We start from the raw sequence: 12,740 nt of genomic DNA on the forward strand, positions 1-12,740 counted from the left end.
GGGTGTCCCCGGGGGAAGCAGGCGCCTTTCCTTCCCCCGCCGTCGGACGCAGGCCTTTACAGACGCTACTTCCGGGCCTTGGGTGTCCCCGGGGGCGCGCCGGCGAGATGCTTCCCTGCCGACTGGAGATCTGGGCGCCTCGGTCCACGGCGGGCGGGGGATGTCTCGCTGGGCGGCCCCGGCATGGGCAGGCGCCTGGCCCATGGTGGGCAGCCAGCCCGGGCGGCGCGGGCGCCATCCTCGCTGGCCTGGCCCCGGACGCCGAGGCCGGCCCTCGCGCGCCCCGGGGCCCGGTAGATGCCCGTCCGGCGCCGCGGGGCGTACGTCCTGCGGGGCGCCGGGGCCCGAGACGTCAGGGCCCGGTCCTCCGGCTGTGGCTCGCCGGCAGCCGCAGGCCGGCCGAGTCGGAGCCCCCGGACGGGCGTCCCGTCGCCCGGTGGCCTTCGTGGCCGTGATGCAGCCATCGGGACGGGGGTCCGGTGCAGCGATGTGGCCCTGTGGCCGGGCGGCGGTGGATGACCTCGAACATGAAGTGGGGGGGAGGCGGGGGCTTGGCCTCGGCCGACGCTGCAGGCGGCGCGCTCGCACGGGCCGGCCGCACGGCTGTCCGGATCGGCCGCGGGACCCGGCTGCGCCCCTCTGCGCGGGGCCCGCCTCTCGGAGCCTGGCCGACTGCGCGTGCCCGTGCCTCCCCGGTGTGGTGTCTCGCGCGAGCATGCACGCCGGCAGCCCGACGCGGGGCCTCCCCCGGGGATCGGGTGGCGTGTGTGGCTGCCCGCCCTCGACCGGGGGGCCCTCTCCGGCGACCTGGCCGTGCCGGCACACGCGAACATTTTTAAGCGGCGGCCGGATGCCCCTCCCCATGGCCGCGTAGCTCAATTGGATAGAGCACCTGACTACGGATCAGGAGGTTGTGTGTTCGAGCCGCATCGTGGTCAACTTTCATTTTTGCGGCCATGGTCAGGGGACGCGGCGCAAAAGGGAATTCCCATACCGGGACTCGAACCCGGGTCTCGTGGGTGAGAGCCACGTATCCTAACCACCTAGACTATATGGGACCGTATGGGATGCCCCGGCGGCCGGGACCTTTTAGCCGGATGTGCCTGAGGGCGGTCCACCGTGCCGCCCCCCGATGACGTGCCGCCCCGGCCGCACGCCGGGCGACCGGCGACGAGGCCGCGCCTCGACCGGGCCATCCTCCCGGCGGGCTTCTCTCGGGTCTGTGCCAGGCATGATGGCTGTGACTTGCGCGCGCGGCCCGATGAGCCGCGGGCCGCGCGCGGATGTCCTGCCTCGCGGATGCCCTGGCTGCCTGTCGCACGCGGGAGACATGGGGCTCCCGGGGCCGGGGTACCCCCCCGGCACTGGCCGGCGCGGTGGATCCCCCTCGGCCTGCATCATGGCGAGGCGGCGCCGCTGGCGGGCCTCCTGGCATCGGGGCTTGGGGGGCGGCAAGGCATCGGGAAGCCGGCCCGCGGCCTGCCCTTCCGCAATGGAAGGTCCCTGTGGTGGGGAGGTGCCTTCACTCCGGTGCCCCCCCTGGCAGGCCGAAGGTGAGGTGCCGTCAGGGCGAGGGGTAGTGTCTTTGCCGAGGGCGAGGGGTTGTGTCTTTGCCGAGGGCGAGAGGTTGTGTCTTTGCCGAGGGCGAGGGGTTGTATCTTTGTTGAGGGCGAGGGGTGGTGTCCTTGTGGAGGGCTCGGCGTGGCCGGGCCAGCGGGATCGGGTCGGTTGGGATGCACCCTTTGGCCGCAGGAGGCGCCGGCTTTCCGGCCCGCGCACCTCCACCACCACCCCGTAGGCCGGACAGGGCAGGCACGTTCCCGGCCGACACCCGTCCGGCAAGCGGCGCACCGGGGGCGGCCACGACATGCGTGCTGCCCGCCCGGGACCGGCCGTGGGCGGGCCACATATCCGAGCATGCGGCCCGGCCGCAAGGCGGGCACCATGCCCACCGAGGCCCGGTGCCCGCACCCGCACCGGCGGACGAGCGTGCGGTCGAGGCACCGGGCCGAGGTGGTGGTCGTCGCGCCGGGGTCTCGACCGGCGGACAAAATGCCCAGCACCCTCGGTCGCGCGCGCGCCGGCACGGGCGGCCCTCGGGGCAGGATGCCGTCGCCGGACGGTGGCCGCCGAGCGATCGGCCACATGCCAACGCCCAGCGCGCGGGCCGGACCGCCGGTGTTGGGCGCGCGGCCTGCGCCATTTGGGCCTGCGGCGCCCCCGTCCCCGGAGGGCCGGCACTCTCGAACCCGCCTCCACCCGCACCCGCATCCCCACACGCCCCTGCATGGCCTGGGGTTGTTGCTTTGTTTTTTTTTTTCTGTTTTTTTTTATTACCTGCCTCATCTTGCCTGTCGGTACCGCCCCGCGATCGAGGATGGACGACGGCCGCCCGACAAGCCGGGCTTCGGGGAGTGCCGCGGCGCGCGAGCCGGGCACGCTGGCCCCGGGGCCATCCCCCACGATGGGCACGCCTGCCCGACGAGTAAGGTGCGTTCCGCCGCCGCCGCCGCCGCCGCCGCCGCACCGCGGGCCCTGCCTTCGCTCGATCCTCCGCGGGCCGAACGTCTGTCCTGTCTGACGGTTATGGTCCGACATTTGCCATGGCCGGGCGGCTGGTGGATCTGGCCACCAGTAGCCACAGCGCGTCCGGGCTGCAGGCCGCCTGCTTTGTGGTGGGCCTGGCCGGCGGGTGCGACCCCCCGGCTGGGCACCAGCAGACGCTGGCCTTCGCGGCGCTGCAGGCCGCAGCCGGTGGGCATCTGGCCGGGCGGCGGGAGCCGCTGCGCCTGGGCGAGGTGCGTACAGACGGCTGACATGTGCCTCTGCCGTGTCCGGCCCCTGGCTGACGCGTGGCTCCCCCTTGGCCGGAGGCCAGACCTTGTCCCTGGAGGTCGAGGGTCTTCCGGTGGAGCTGAGCCCGGTTGAGCTCCGCACGGCCGGCGGGGCCACTCGGTCCGGGTCGCTGGCCCCGGGCGCCGAGCTGCTTCTGATCGCCGGCCCGACGGGGGGCCTGGCCCTGTCGCGTGCGCCGGTGGTGGCGGCACTTCCCTTCCTGGCGCATGCCCCGGCCGACCCGGGCGAAGGGCCCTTTCACATGGTCAGCCCCTGGCACTGGCCGGAGACCAGCCTCGACGTGCTGCTGGCGCCGGCTGGCGGGCCGGTGGCCCGGGCCCTGGCCGCCCGGCGGCCGGGCACCCCGGACGGGCGCCTCTACGCATCGCACGCCGGGCGGGTGTATGAAATCCGGTACGGCCGCCTGGTGGGCCCCGGGGAGCGGGGGGGGGAGCCACCGGCGCCGCTGACTCGCTAACCTTGGGGGTCCCCCTCCTGCCTCGCCTCGCGGGCGCCGGGCGCGCGCGCGTGTGGCCCAGCGTCTGCATGGGGGGCTCGGTTGCCGGGCTGTCCTTGCGCATGAGCGAGCGCCTGCTCCTCTCGCTGGGCCTGCAGGGCCGCCCGATGGTGCTGGCCCCGTGCGCGGCGCCGCCGGACCTGGCCGTCGTGTGGCTGGAGACAGATGCGCCCATCCGGCAAATCGACCGGGAGGCCGTCCTGTCGGCGGTGGCGGGCGCGCCGCTGCACGTGGACGAGGTACCTGCCGGGAGGGGGGGGGAGGGGGGCGGAAAAGGGCATTCGCCCTGGCCGGCCTCGCTGCCGACAGGAAAGAACATGGCTGGCTACTGACGCTCCTTTCCGGCCGGTGGGCGCACACATGGGCAGGTGGTGCGCTTCGCGGGGCTACGCTTCTCGGCTCGGGTGGTCCGGCTGATGGGTCGCGACTTGCGGCCCGTCTCCACCGGGGTGGCCGTGTACCCGGGGCCCGGGCACACCATCCTCCATGTGCAGACTCCGTGCGGGGACCCGGGCGACCTGCATCAGCTGGTGACCCTGCAGCCGAGCGACCCCCGGCGGGAGGCGCTCCTGCTGGAGCCGATGGTCCCGGACCGGGGGATGGCCGCCACCGAGCAGACGCTACTCGTGTCGGCGGGGGTCTTTCGGCAGGTTGCCAGCTCGGAGGCCCTGTGCCAGGGGGTCGCGCGGTTCCTTTGTCGGGGGATGCTGCTGGACGTGCGGTACGTGCTCCGGGGGGGCAGGACAGGGGGGGGGGGGGCGCGCGGGGGCGACCGGAAGGGGGCGGAGCGGCCTTCCTCGGTGGAACTGACGCATGCGTTGTCAGCCCCGGCGATGGGATGCGGCCATATGCCATCGCCATCCCGACGGGGGCACGACGGGCGCTGGGCCCGTTCGGGACCGCCCCGCTGGCATTGACCCCGGCCCCGGCGGTGGCGGTGGCCGCGTCGGTCGAGGTGTCCTTCGGCCCCGAGGCCATGCCGGCCGGGGGGCCACTGCCGGATATGCATCGCTTGAGAGGGGACTTCCTGCGGGCGCACCGCCAGACGACCATGCACTTGGGCCAGGTACATGCAGCGATGGTGGCGATGGTAGTCAGCGAGGCAGGTCCAGGGGAGGGGGGGGGGGCACCACGCGCCTTGCCGGCGACTGACCCTCCGCTCTGCGGGGCGGTGGCCAGGCGCTGCCCTTCCGGTCGGGCGATGTCGACCTGCTTGCCACCGTCCGGCGAGTTGTCTGGTCGGGCACGCCAGGGGTCGATCGCCCGGTGGGGCTTCTGCCGGCCGAGGCCTCGGATGGGTGTGCCTGCCTGCAGGTCACCGGCACGGGCCCCCCGGTGTCCGGCGGGCCGGAGTCGGGGAGCGGCCCGGCCGGGCCCGGTGTGCCGGCGGACGCCGCGCGCCGGTGGCTGCTGGTCGGGGACGCCGCCGCCGGCCCGGGGCTCCTCGGTCTGGAGGCCAGTGCCAGCCCGCCGGAGGGGCTGGCCCCCGGCCGGGCGTCCGTCAGCATCGGCGACCACCGGCTCCTGTGCGCCCTGGCGGCCGGCGGGCCGGATGTCTTCCTCCAGGTGAACGGCCACCTGCTGCTGGTTTAGTGCGTGGCACTGCTGGGGCCGGGGGGTGGGTCTAGGAGGCAGGGGCCCGGATGCGGGGACTACAAAGCACGCATGCGCAGGGCCACTCTGACACGGCAGGGCGCCACAGTCCGGACCCGCACCCGGGGGGCCGGTCGGCGGCCGGCAGTCGAATTGTCCTCAGCCAGTGGGACTTTGGGTGTATCTTCGGCCAGCAGCAGGTGCTCTGGGCCGCGGTCAGCATGGCCCCGCCGGTGGTGGATCTGGTGGAGGTGGACCTGTCCCCGGGGCCGGCTGCCGCTGGGCCCATCTCCCACTCGGCCTTGGTGGCGTCCTTTCGCCAGGCGCTCCAGGGCACGGTCCTGTCCGTGGGTCAGGTACACACCCATGGGCGAGGGCGCACCCTGTGTGGTCCTTGGCCCCTTTCTTTTTCCTCCCGCAGGGCTCGCGCCATGCATGCACGTCTCCCGGGCCTGCCCTGCTGACCCGTGTCCATGACGGCCATTGCCCCGCCAGGCGGTCGAGCTGCCGACGCCGGGCGCCACGCTTCCGGGCCACATCTCCAGCCTGGTGGATGGGGACCTGCGGCCACTGAAGGCCGGGCTCCTGGCCGCGGGGGACACCTTCGTCTATATGAACGCCCGGGGCGCGGGGTATGGCGTGCTGGATTGCCCGCTGTCGGCCCTGATCCGGATGCCACTGCTGGATGCGTACATTCGCCTGCCGGTAGCCGGCGCCCCGGACGTGGACATGAGCCGGGTGAGCCTGCGGCGGCCGGACATCCGGGTATCGGCGCGGACGATGGGCTCCCTGCGGGCGCACTTCCTCGAGGGCCGACGGCCGATCTTCCTCAACGAGGACTATCAGCTCCGGTGCGTGGTGCCACCGGCATGGGGCAGCTACATTCGGGGGGCATGGGGGGGGGGGGGGCAAGACGCCGGGCGGCGGGCACGCCATGGCCATATGCTGACCGCCCCTTTGTGTCGGCAGCCCGGTGGAGGATGGCCGGCTGAGGCTGCGGCACAATCGCGTCCTCCTCGGGCAGGACCTCCTGCCCCCGGCCGGGCCCTACTCTTTGATGGACACCGAGCCGCCGGAGGTGCTGTCGGTCACCTGCGAGGTGTTCCCGGATGGGGCCGGCCCGCGCTCGGGGCTGGATGTGCGGCTGCTGGAAGACGCGCTGCTGCGCGCCCTCCCGCCGGACAATGTCATCCGGGCGAATGTGGTGCGTGCTGGGACGGCTCCCGGGGCACGGGCCAAAGCATGGGCTCTCTCTCTCTCTCTCTCTCCCTCTCACATATGCACACATGCACGCCCGACGCGGCGCCTGGCGCCCTGTGGCCCCGGCCGGACGCCAGAAGTACTCCGTCCTGCTGGACCCCCTGGACCGGTCCTCGCGGGTGGACATTTCCGTCCTGTGGATGGAGGGCGCGCGGAAGAACTCCTGCCAGCTGGCGGTCGTGGTGCCGGGGCTGACATGGTTCACCTTCAGGCAGCCGCGCCGGGGCCCGGAGGCGCTCGCCTCGCCGGGCCCGCTCCTGGCCCCGGGCCAGCCGCACAAGCTGGTGGTCCGCTGCAATCCCCGGTGGATGGCCGTCCTCCGGGCGGAGTTCATCCCCACCGGGACCTTGCTGTATGGCGGGCTGATGCTCCCGCGGGATGTGTTCCAGTCGCTGGGGGAGGCCCTCGGGGAGGCCGCCCCGCCGGAGTGCATGGCCCTTTGGTGCTGCTCGCGGGTGTTCCTGGCCCGGCTGGCCGACACGCACGACACGCCGGGGGTGGTGCGCCTGTCGGAGGACTTCCGGTCGCATGTGCTGAGCTACCCGGACCTCGGGCCGTACATCACGCACTACCACCAGCCGGAGGCCCTCCGCCTGAAGGTGGTGCACATGCGGGTGGAAGCGACGGCCGCCGGCCGGGTGGCTGCCCCGGCGGAGGGGGGTCCGAGCCGGGACCAATTGCAAGCGGCCCTGCCGGCGGCCTTCCCCGACGGGAGCATGGTCCTGCTGGAGCGGCGCCCGGCGCCCGGGCTGCCGGTCACCCTCACGCCGGAGCTGCTGACCGATGGCCAGGGCTGGCAGATTTCGTGCGGCTTCTTCCACCCGGCCAAGACCCGCGTGCTCTTCTCCGGCCGCGGGGTGGCTGCCTCGTGGCGGCTGGCCGAGGGGGCCCGGGACCCGGCGGCCGGTCCACGCTGAGCGGCGGGCCTGCCGGGCGGCGGTGTCGAACTCCAGAAGGGCCAGAATACATGCATTCCGCAGATGGGCGTCTTCCGGGGGGGGGGACGGGGTGAGGGGAGCCCGGGCACGCGAGCGCGCATGCGGGCGCCCGTGATGTCCCATGCGCGCCTGCCGCTGCGTGGGCAGCTGTCTCAGGGGGCCGGGGCCGCGCCCGCCGGCCGGGCCTCGGCGGTGGGAATGATCGGGGCTCGCCATCTCATCGGAAAGGGCCCGGGCGCGCGCTGCGGGCGGCGGCCCATTTTTTGCGGCCCTCCCCGGGACCGGATGCATGGGGCTGGCGGTCTTTTTGTTGTGCCTTTTGTCCGCTGCCCTTTTTTCTTTTTCTGCCCCGCCTTGTGTGCTGCCCCTGGTGCGATGGGGCCGAAGGCGTCGGATCGCCCCTGGCCATCACTTGGTCCGGGTGGTGCGGCGATGCGCCAGGATTGGAGTGAGACGGCCCCGCCGGGCGAGCTGCCACCGGCGCCGGGCGAACACCACAGGCTGGCGGCCGCCGGGCGGCAAGTGGACCTGGCCGCCGGGGAGCCGATCCTCGAAGCGCGGCGCGTGGCCCTTTGCCCGCGTGCTGCCCTGGGGGGGGGGGAGGCGCCCTTTCTCATGCTGCTGTGGTCCCGGTCCTGGTCCGCGGGCCGAGGCCGGGGGGGGAGGGCGGCTCCCGCGCGGGCCGGCCGACTTCGGGGCGATGCCGACACGCTGGAAGCCCGGCCGGTGGAGGCGGCCCGGCTGGAGGCGGCTTGCTTGGCCGTGTCGGCCGCGTGCCAGGACGGCCTGGCTGCGAGCCGGGTGCCCCTGGTTCCCTTCGCCGCGCTGGAGGCGGCGCTCCGGGGCGCCCTTGCTGGGCGCGGCCGGCCGTTGCGCATGGCCGAGGTGCGTCCGCCGGCTCGGGGGGGGGGGGGTTCGGTGTCGCGGGCTTCGCCCGTTCGTTCGGGGCGGTGCGGCGGGTCGCGTCCTCCGCTGTGTCCGGCCCCCTTGTGCCCGGGGGGCGCATGCAGCAGGCGTGTGGCGCGCGGCTCGGAGGGCCGCAAGCACGGCTGCCCGCACCGGGGGCTCCCGGAGCCTGGCCGCATTCCGCTGACCCGGCGCCGACCCTCGACTTGGTGGTCGACGAAGTGGCGCCAAGTCTGGGGGTGGCTGCGCTTCGCGCGGCCAACGGGCCCACCGGGTGCGGCCTATTCGGCCCCGGGGCCCGAGTCATCCTGGCGGTGCAGTCGGCGGGCAACATGTCGCTGGCGGATGCCCCGGTGGTCGTGGGCCTGGTCCCGCCCGAGGGGGTGGCCAGCGGGGCCGGCCCTCCCCCGAGGCAGCTGCATGTGGTCGGGGCCAGCCACTGCCCGGAGGCCAGCCTCGATGTGCCGTTGGCTCCGGTGGGCGGCCCAGCCGCGCGGGTCCTGGCCACCCGGCGGCCGGAGCGGCCTGGCGCATCGTTCTACGTGTCCGGCGGACAGCGTGTCCTTGAGATCCGGTGCGCTTGTCGAGCAGACGCTTCCGGGGGGGAAGCCCGAACGAAGGGCGGGGGCATCGCATCGCTCGCGCATCCCGACACATGGGGCCCGGCATCCGCCCGCGCGCTGCCCTGCCGGGCGCCTCCCTGCGAGCGGGGGAGCGTCTGCTGATGGGGCCCGGCTCGCGCGGGCACCCGCGGCTGCGTGTGCCGTGCGACGCGCCGCCGGGGCTGGCTGTAATTTGCCTGGAGACCGACTTGGTGTCTCCGCAGCTGGATGAGCCCCGCCGGATGGCCATGCTGGCTGGGGCGCCACTTCGCGTGGGCAACGTGCGTCTGGGAGGATGCCTGTGTTTGGCTTCCCCCCTTGGCCGTGCTATCGCCATGCCCTGTCCTGTGCCCTGGACCATGCGCCGGCCCGCGTCCTGGTTCGCGTCCTCGTTTGACTTGGCTCACCGTCCCCTGCTCCCCTCATACACACTCACACACACACGCACACACACACACACACATCGGTCCGGCCTGACGCCAGGACATTCGCCTGTCCGCGCACAGGCGCCTGGTTCGGGTGGCGCGGCTCGTGGACCGGGACTTCAATGATGTCCAGTCCGGCGTGGCGCACGGCGCTCCCGAGGCAACCATCATTCATGTGTGGGCCACGCAGGGCGAGCTGCAAGAGCCCCGGGCGCTGGCGGCCCGGCGGTCGTGCGCCACCCGGCCGGCGGCGGTATCGCTGGAACTCCTGCCCGGGGAGCCGGGCGGTGCGCGCGGCACGCTCTAAGTACCGCCGGCGGCCTTCCGGCGAGGCGAGTCGCCGGATGCCTTGTCGCGCGGGGTTGCCCGTTTCACCGCGCGCGGGGCTCTGTTCGATGTATGGTGCGAATGTGGTCTGCCTCCTGGGCGGGGCTGTGCCCTTGGTCTCTCATCCGGGGAGCCTTTCCTTGCCCGGTGGAGGAAGGCAGGGGGGGGGGATCGGCCGTCAGGGCCGGAGACTGACGTGCCGCAGCCCCAGCCACCTGGTGGCCCGCTTCGCCATTGCCATGCACCCCCCAGGACCTCAGCGCCATCGGGCCCATGCGTATGGCCCCTTGGGCGATGTTTCCGGCTGCGGGACTGCCGGTGCCCGCGTCGGTGGGGCTGACATTCGCCCTGGACGCGGGACCTGGCGCCTGGGAGCCGTGTTGCGAGGAGCAGCCGTCCCGGGCCTTCTTGGCCGCGCACGCCGGTGCCACCATGCGCGTGGATCGGGCACACAAGCCGGCGTATTGGGATCCTCCTGCCATGCCGCCCGGCTCGGCTGCTTCTCACCCCGCCACCCCGACTGGCCATAGCTCCTGCCCTTTGAGTCCCGGAGCGCCACGGTGTTGGCCACGGTCCGGCGGGTCACTTGGCCCGGCGGGGGGCCCCGGCGGAACGCCCGGTCGGGCGACTGCCCGATGGGCAGCCGGCCGGCGCGCGTCTCACGGTGGTGCCCCGGAGCATCGGTCTCTCCGGGGCCCGGCGGTGGCTGCTGGTCGTCACGGCGTCCGGTGGCGACGTCGCGTGCGCTGCTGTCTGCCTGGATGTCGGCGTCAGCTCGCGCGCCGGGGCCGTCCCGGGACGTGCCACCGTCAGTCCCTCCGCCTATCGGGAGCTGCGTGGCCGACTGCCCGGGGGGCGAGGATGCCTTCCTGCTGTCGGGCAATGGGCATGAATTACGGCTTGCGTGCGCTGGCGCTGCTTCTCCCCGCATGGGGGCCCGCGAACATGCGTGCTCACCTCCCGTGTCCCTGTGGACGTTGCTCTTGCCTGCCCCGCCACCAGCCCCGACCCGGCTCCTCACGGCGACATGCCGCCGCACCGGGTCACCCTCGGGGCATGGGACGCCGAGCGCCTGTCCGGCCGGCATGCCCTGCACTGTGCCACCGCCAGCATGCCACCGCCCCAGGTGGCTCGGGCCGAGGCGCACCTCTCCTCGGGCTCGAGGGCCTTCGGTGACATCCGATACGCCAGCGTCATGGGAAGCCTGCTGCGGCTGGTGGATGGCAGGATCCTGTCCGTGGGCCAGGTATGCGGGCACCGTGCTGAGTCCCCCGGCCCGGGGCACCCACTCCCCCTCTTTTTTTTTCTCCCGGCAGCTGGCTGACCCTCGGCTGGGTCGCTTGCGCCGGGAGGGGGGGGGGACATACGCGCAGGAATTCGATCTCCCGGCCGGGGCCGGGACCCTGCGCGCGCGCATGTCCCAAATGCTGGATGCCCGGTTGCGGCCGCTGCTGTCCGGGGTCCTGTCCATGCGTCGGCGGGTGGCGTTCCTGTATTTGAGCGTGCCACAGTGGGAGTTCCGTCTGCTGGGCGTGCCGGCGACGGTGCTGCTGCGGCTGCCGCCTCTGGCCTATGGCATCCGGCTGCCGGTGTACGCCGAGCGCGTCCCCCGGACCTTGGGGCGCGATGACATCCAAGTGCCGGGGCGGACAGTGCGCCTGCTCCGGGCGCACCTCCTTCAGGGCCACTCACCTGTCTTCCTCAATGGGCATTGGCAAATGACGTCCGTCGCCATGTGCCCCCCCCGGCCGCAGGGGCATGTGCCACGGGCGGTGGGAGCCGCGTGCCGGGGCGGGGCCGACCTTGGCGGGGCGGCGGCGACCGGGCGGGAGGTTGTCGCGAAAGGCTGACCCCCTTTGCCGGATGGCGGGCCGGCGCGCCGGGAGCAGGCCCCACTGTGACCCGGCCTTCGGCCTGCCAGACGACCACCTTCTCTTGGGGTCGGACATGCGCCCGACCCCCGACAACACCCTGATCTTGGAGGCGGCGCAGCCGCCGGAGCTGCTGGCCGTCGCCTGCCTCCTGAAGGCAGACCAGGGGCTTGGCCAGGGGCGGCGGTTGGACCCCGGCCAGCTGGAGGCCCAGCTGTACCAGGGCCTTCCCGAGGGGAATGTCCTCCAGAAGCACCAGGTCCGCAGGCATGAAGGCCGCCCGGTGGGCTTTGGCCCGCTGGGGGCGTGTGACCAACTTGCTGCGCCGTACTCCGGCAACGCACCGTCATGCTGCGCGGCGAGGCGGGCGCCCTGGACCACGGGCGCCCGCGACGGGTGGGCGTGGCGTCCACCTGGCAGGCGGACACGGGGTATGCTTGTCGGCCGGCGGGTGTCCTGCTGCCGGGGCGCACGCGGGTGCTCCTTTGGACGGCGGATGGCGAATGGGGCCTGGCCGCGCGGCCGCATGGTGTTCCTGGGGGGCCGACTCGGTGGGGGGTCTGAGGCCCTTGTGCCCGCTGCTGGGCCTGTCGAGCGATGTTTTCCCATCCCTGTGCCATGCGCTTGGGCTTTCGGACTGGCTGCTCGGCGGGTATCTCTTCCTCCAGTGTAACTCCCGGCTCTTTCTGGCTCGGCAGGGGCGGATGTGCACCCTGTCCCGGGGGTGGTGCGCCTTTGCCGGGGCTTCCATGCGTATGTCTGCTCGGCCGCCGAGGGGGTCACGCTCCTGCACCATGCGCGGCCGCCGTATTGCTGGAGGTGGTCCACATGCGCGTGGATCGGGGCCGAGGCCGATGTCCATCTCCCCGGGCCTGGTGCGGGACCTGCGGGCGGCCTTCATGGATGGCAGTGTGGCCTTGCTGGAGCGGCGGGCCGCTGGCGCCGGGTACTGGGCGGTCCTTGTGCCGGAGCTGCTCCTCGATGCCGATGGCATGGCCATGCCCTGTGGCATGCTTCGACCGGGGAGGACGCGCCTGTGCGTGCGCATCCCCCGGGCCCGGAGCCGACTTCGCCGTTGAGTGTTGCCTACGTGTGGGAGGCCGCCGGGCCCGGTGGCTGATCCCCGGCCGGGGAGCCGGACGATACGTCGGTGGCGCGGCTCGTGCTTTGTCGCGGGCTTCAGGCGGGCTTATGTGCCCGTGGTTGAGAGGTGCTGAGGGCGGGGGACAGGGAGCCGACAGGGCTGAGTGACTGGCAGATCGGGGGGGGGGTCTTCAGGGCGGCGGACCTGAAGAGCAACATGACTTGGGAGGCAGCATCGAAGGGCCGACATGGGTTCTTCGTCCGGGTCCGCCCTGGCTGCTTGTGGGTCTGTCGTCGACGAGGCCTGTTCGGGGGAGGGTTCTCTGCCGGCTGCGGATGCCCGGCGACTGTCTGAGTCATTTCGCGTGCATGAAGTACCGGCA

General features: G+C 73.2%; 2 protein-coding genes and 2 non-coding genes across 4 annotated transcripts; 3 read left to right on the forward strand and 1 right to left on the reverse strand.

Moving 5' to 3' along the window:
• The first annotated feature begins 864 nt into the window (after positions 1-864).
• Positions 865-938, forward strand: H696_05764. Its single transcript has one exon. It is a non-coding gene; the product is annotated as a tRNA-Arg (tRNA).
• A 47-nt stretch (positions 939-985) lies between these two features.
• On the reverse strand, positions 986-1,058 carry H696_05765. The gene has a single exon. It is a non-coding gene; the product is annotated as a tRNA-Glu (tRNA).
• A 1,545-nt stretch (positions 1,059-2,603) lies between these two features.
• On the forward strand, positions 2,604-7,186 carry H696_05766 (hypothetical protein; the record flags this gene model as incomplete). The annotated part of the gene is made up of 10 exons (XM_009499567.1): positions 2,604-2,798; positions 2,879-3,249; positions 3,375-3,591; positions 3,721-4,073; positions 4,178-4,418; positions 4,532-4,944; positions 5,055-5,301; positions 5,441-5,796; positions 5,915-6,149; positions 6,286-7,186. The coding sequence occupies 10 exons, from the start codon at positions 2,604-2,606 to the stop codon at positions 7,120-7,122; spliced, it is 3,465 nt and encodes a 1,154-aa protein (XP_009497842.1). The 3' UTR covers positions 7,123-7,186.
• Positions 7,187-7,575: 389 nt separating this feature from the next.
• Positions 7,576-12,353, forward strand: H696_05767 (hypothetical protein; the record flags this gene model as incomplete). Its single annotated transcript, XM_009499568.1, has 10 exons — positions 7,576-8,028; positions 8,154-8,609; positions 8,765-8,932; positions 9,135-9,363; positions 9,656-9,780; positions 9,957-10,144; positions 10,406-10,649; positions 10,777-11,126; positions 11,293-11,533; positions 11,943-12,353. The coding sequence occupies 10 exons, from the start codon at positions 7,576-7,578 to the stop codon at positions 12,351-12,353; spliced, it is 2,865 nt and encodes a 954-aa protein (XP_009497843.1).
• Between the last annotated feature and the right edge of the window lie 387 nt (positions 12,354-12,740).

This window comes from Fonticula alba (assembly GCF_000388065.1).
Source record: "Fonticula alba strain ATCC 38817 unplaced genomic scaffold supercont2.13, whole genome shotgun sequence".
Lineage (NCBI taxonomy): Eukaryota > Rotosphaerida > Fonticulaceae > Fonticula > Fonticula alba.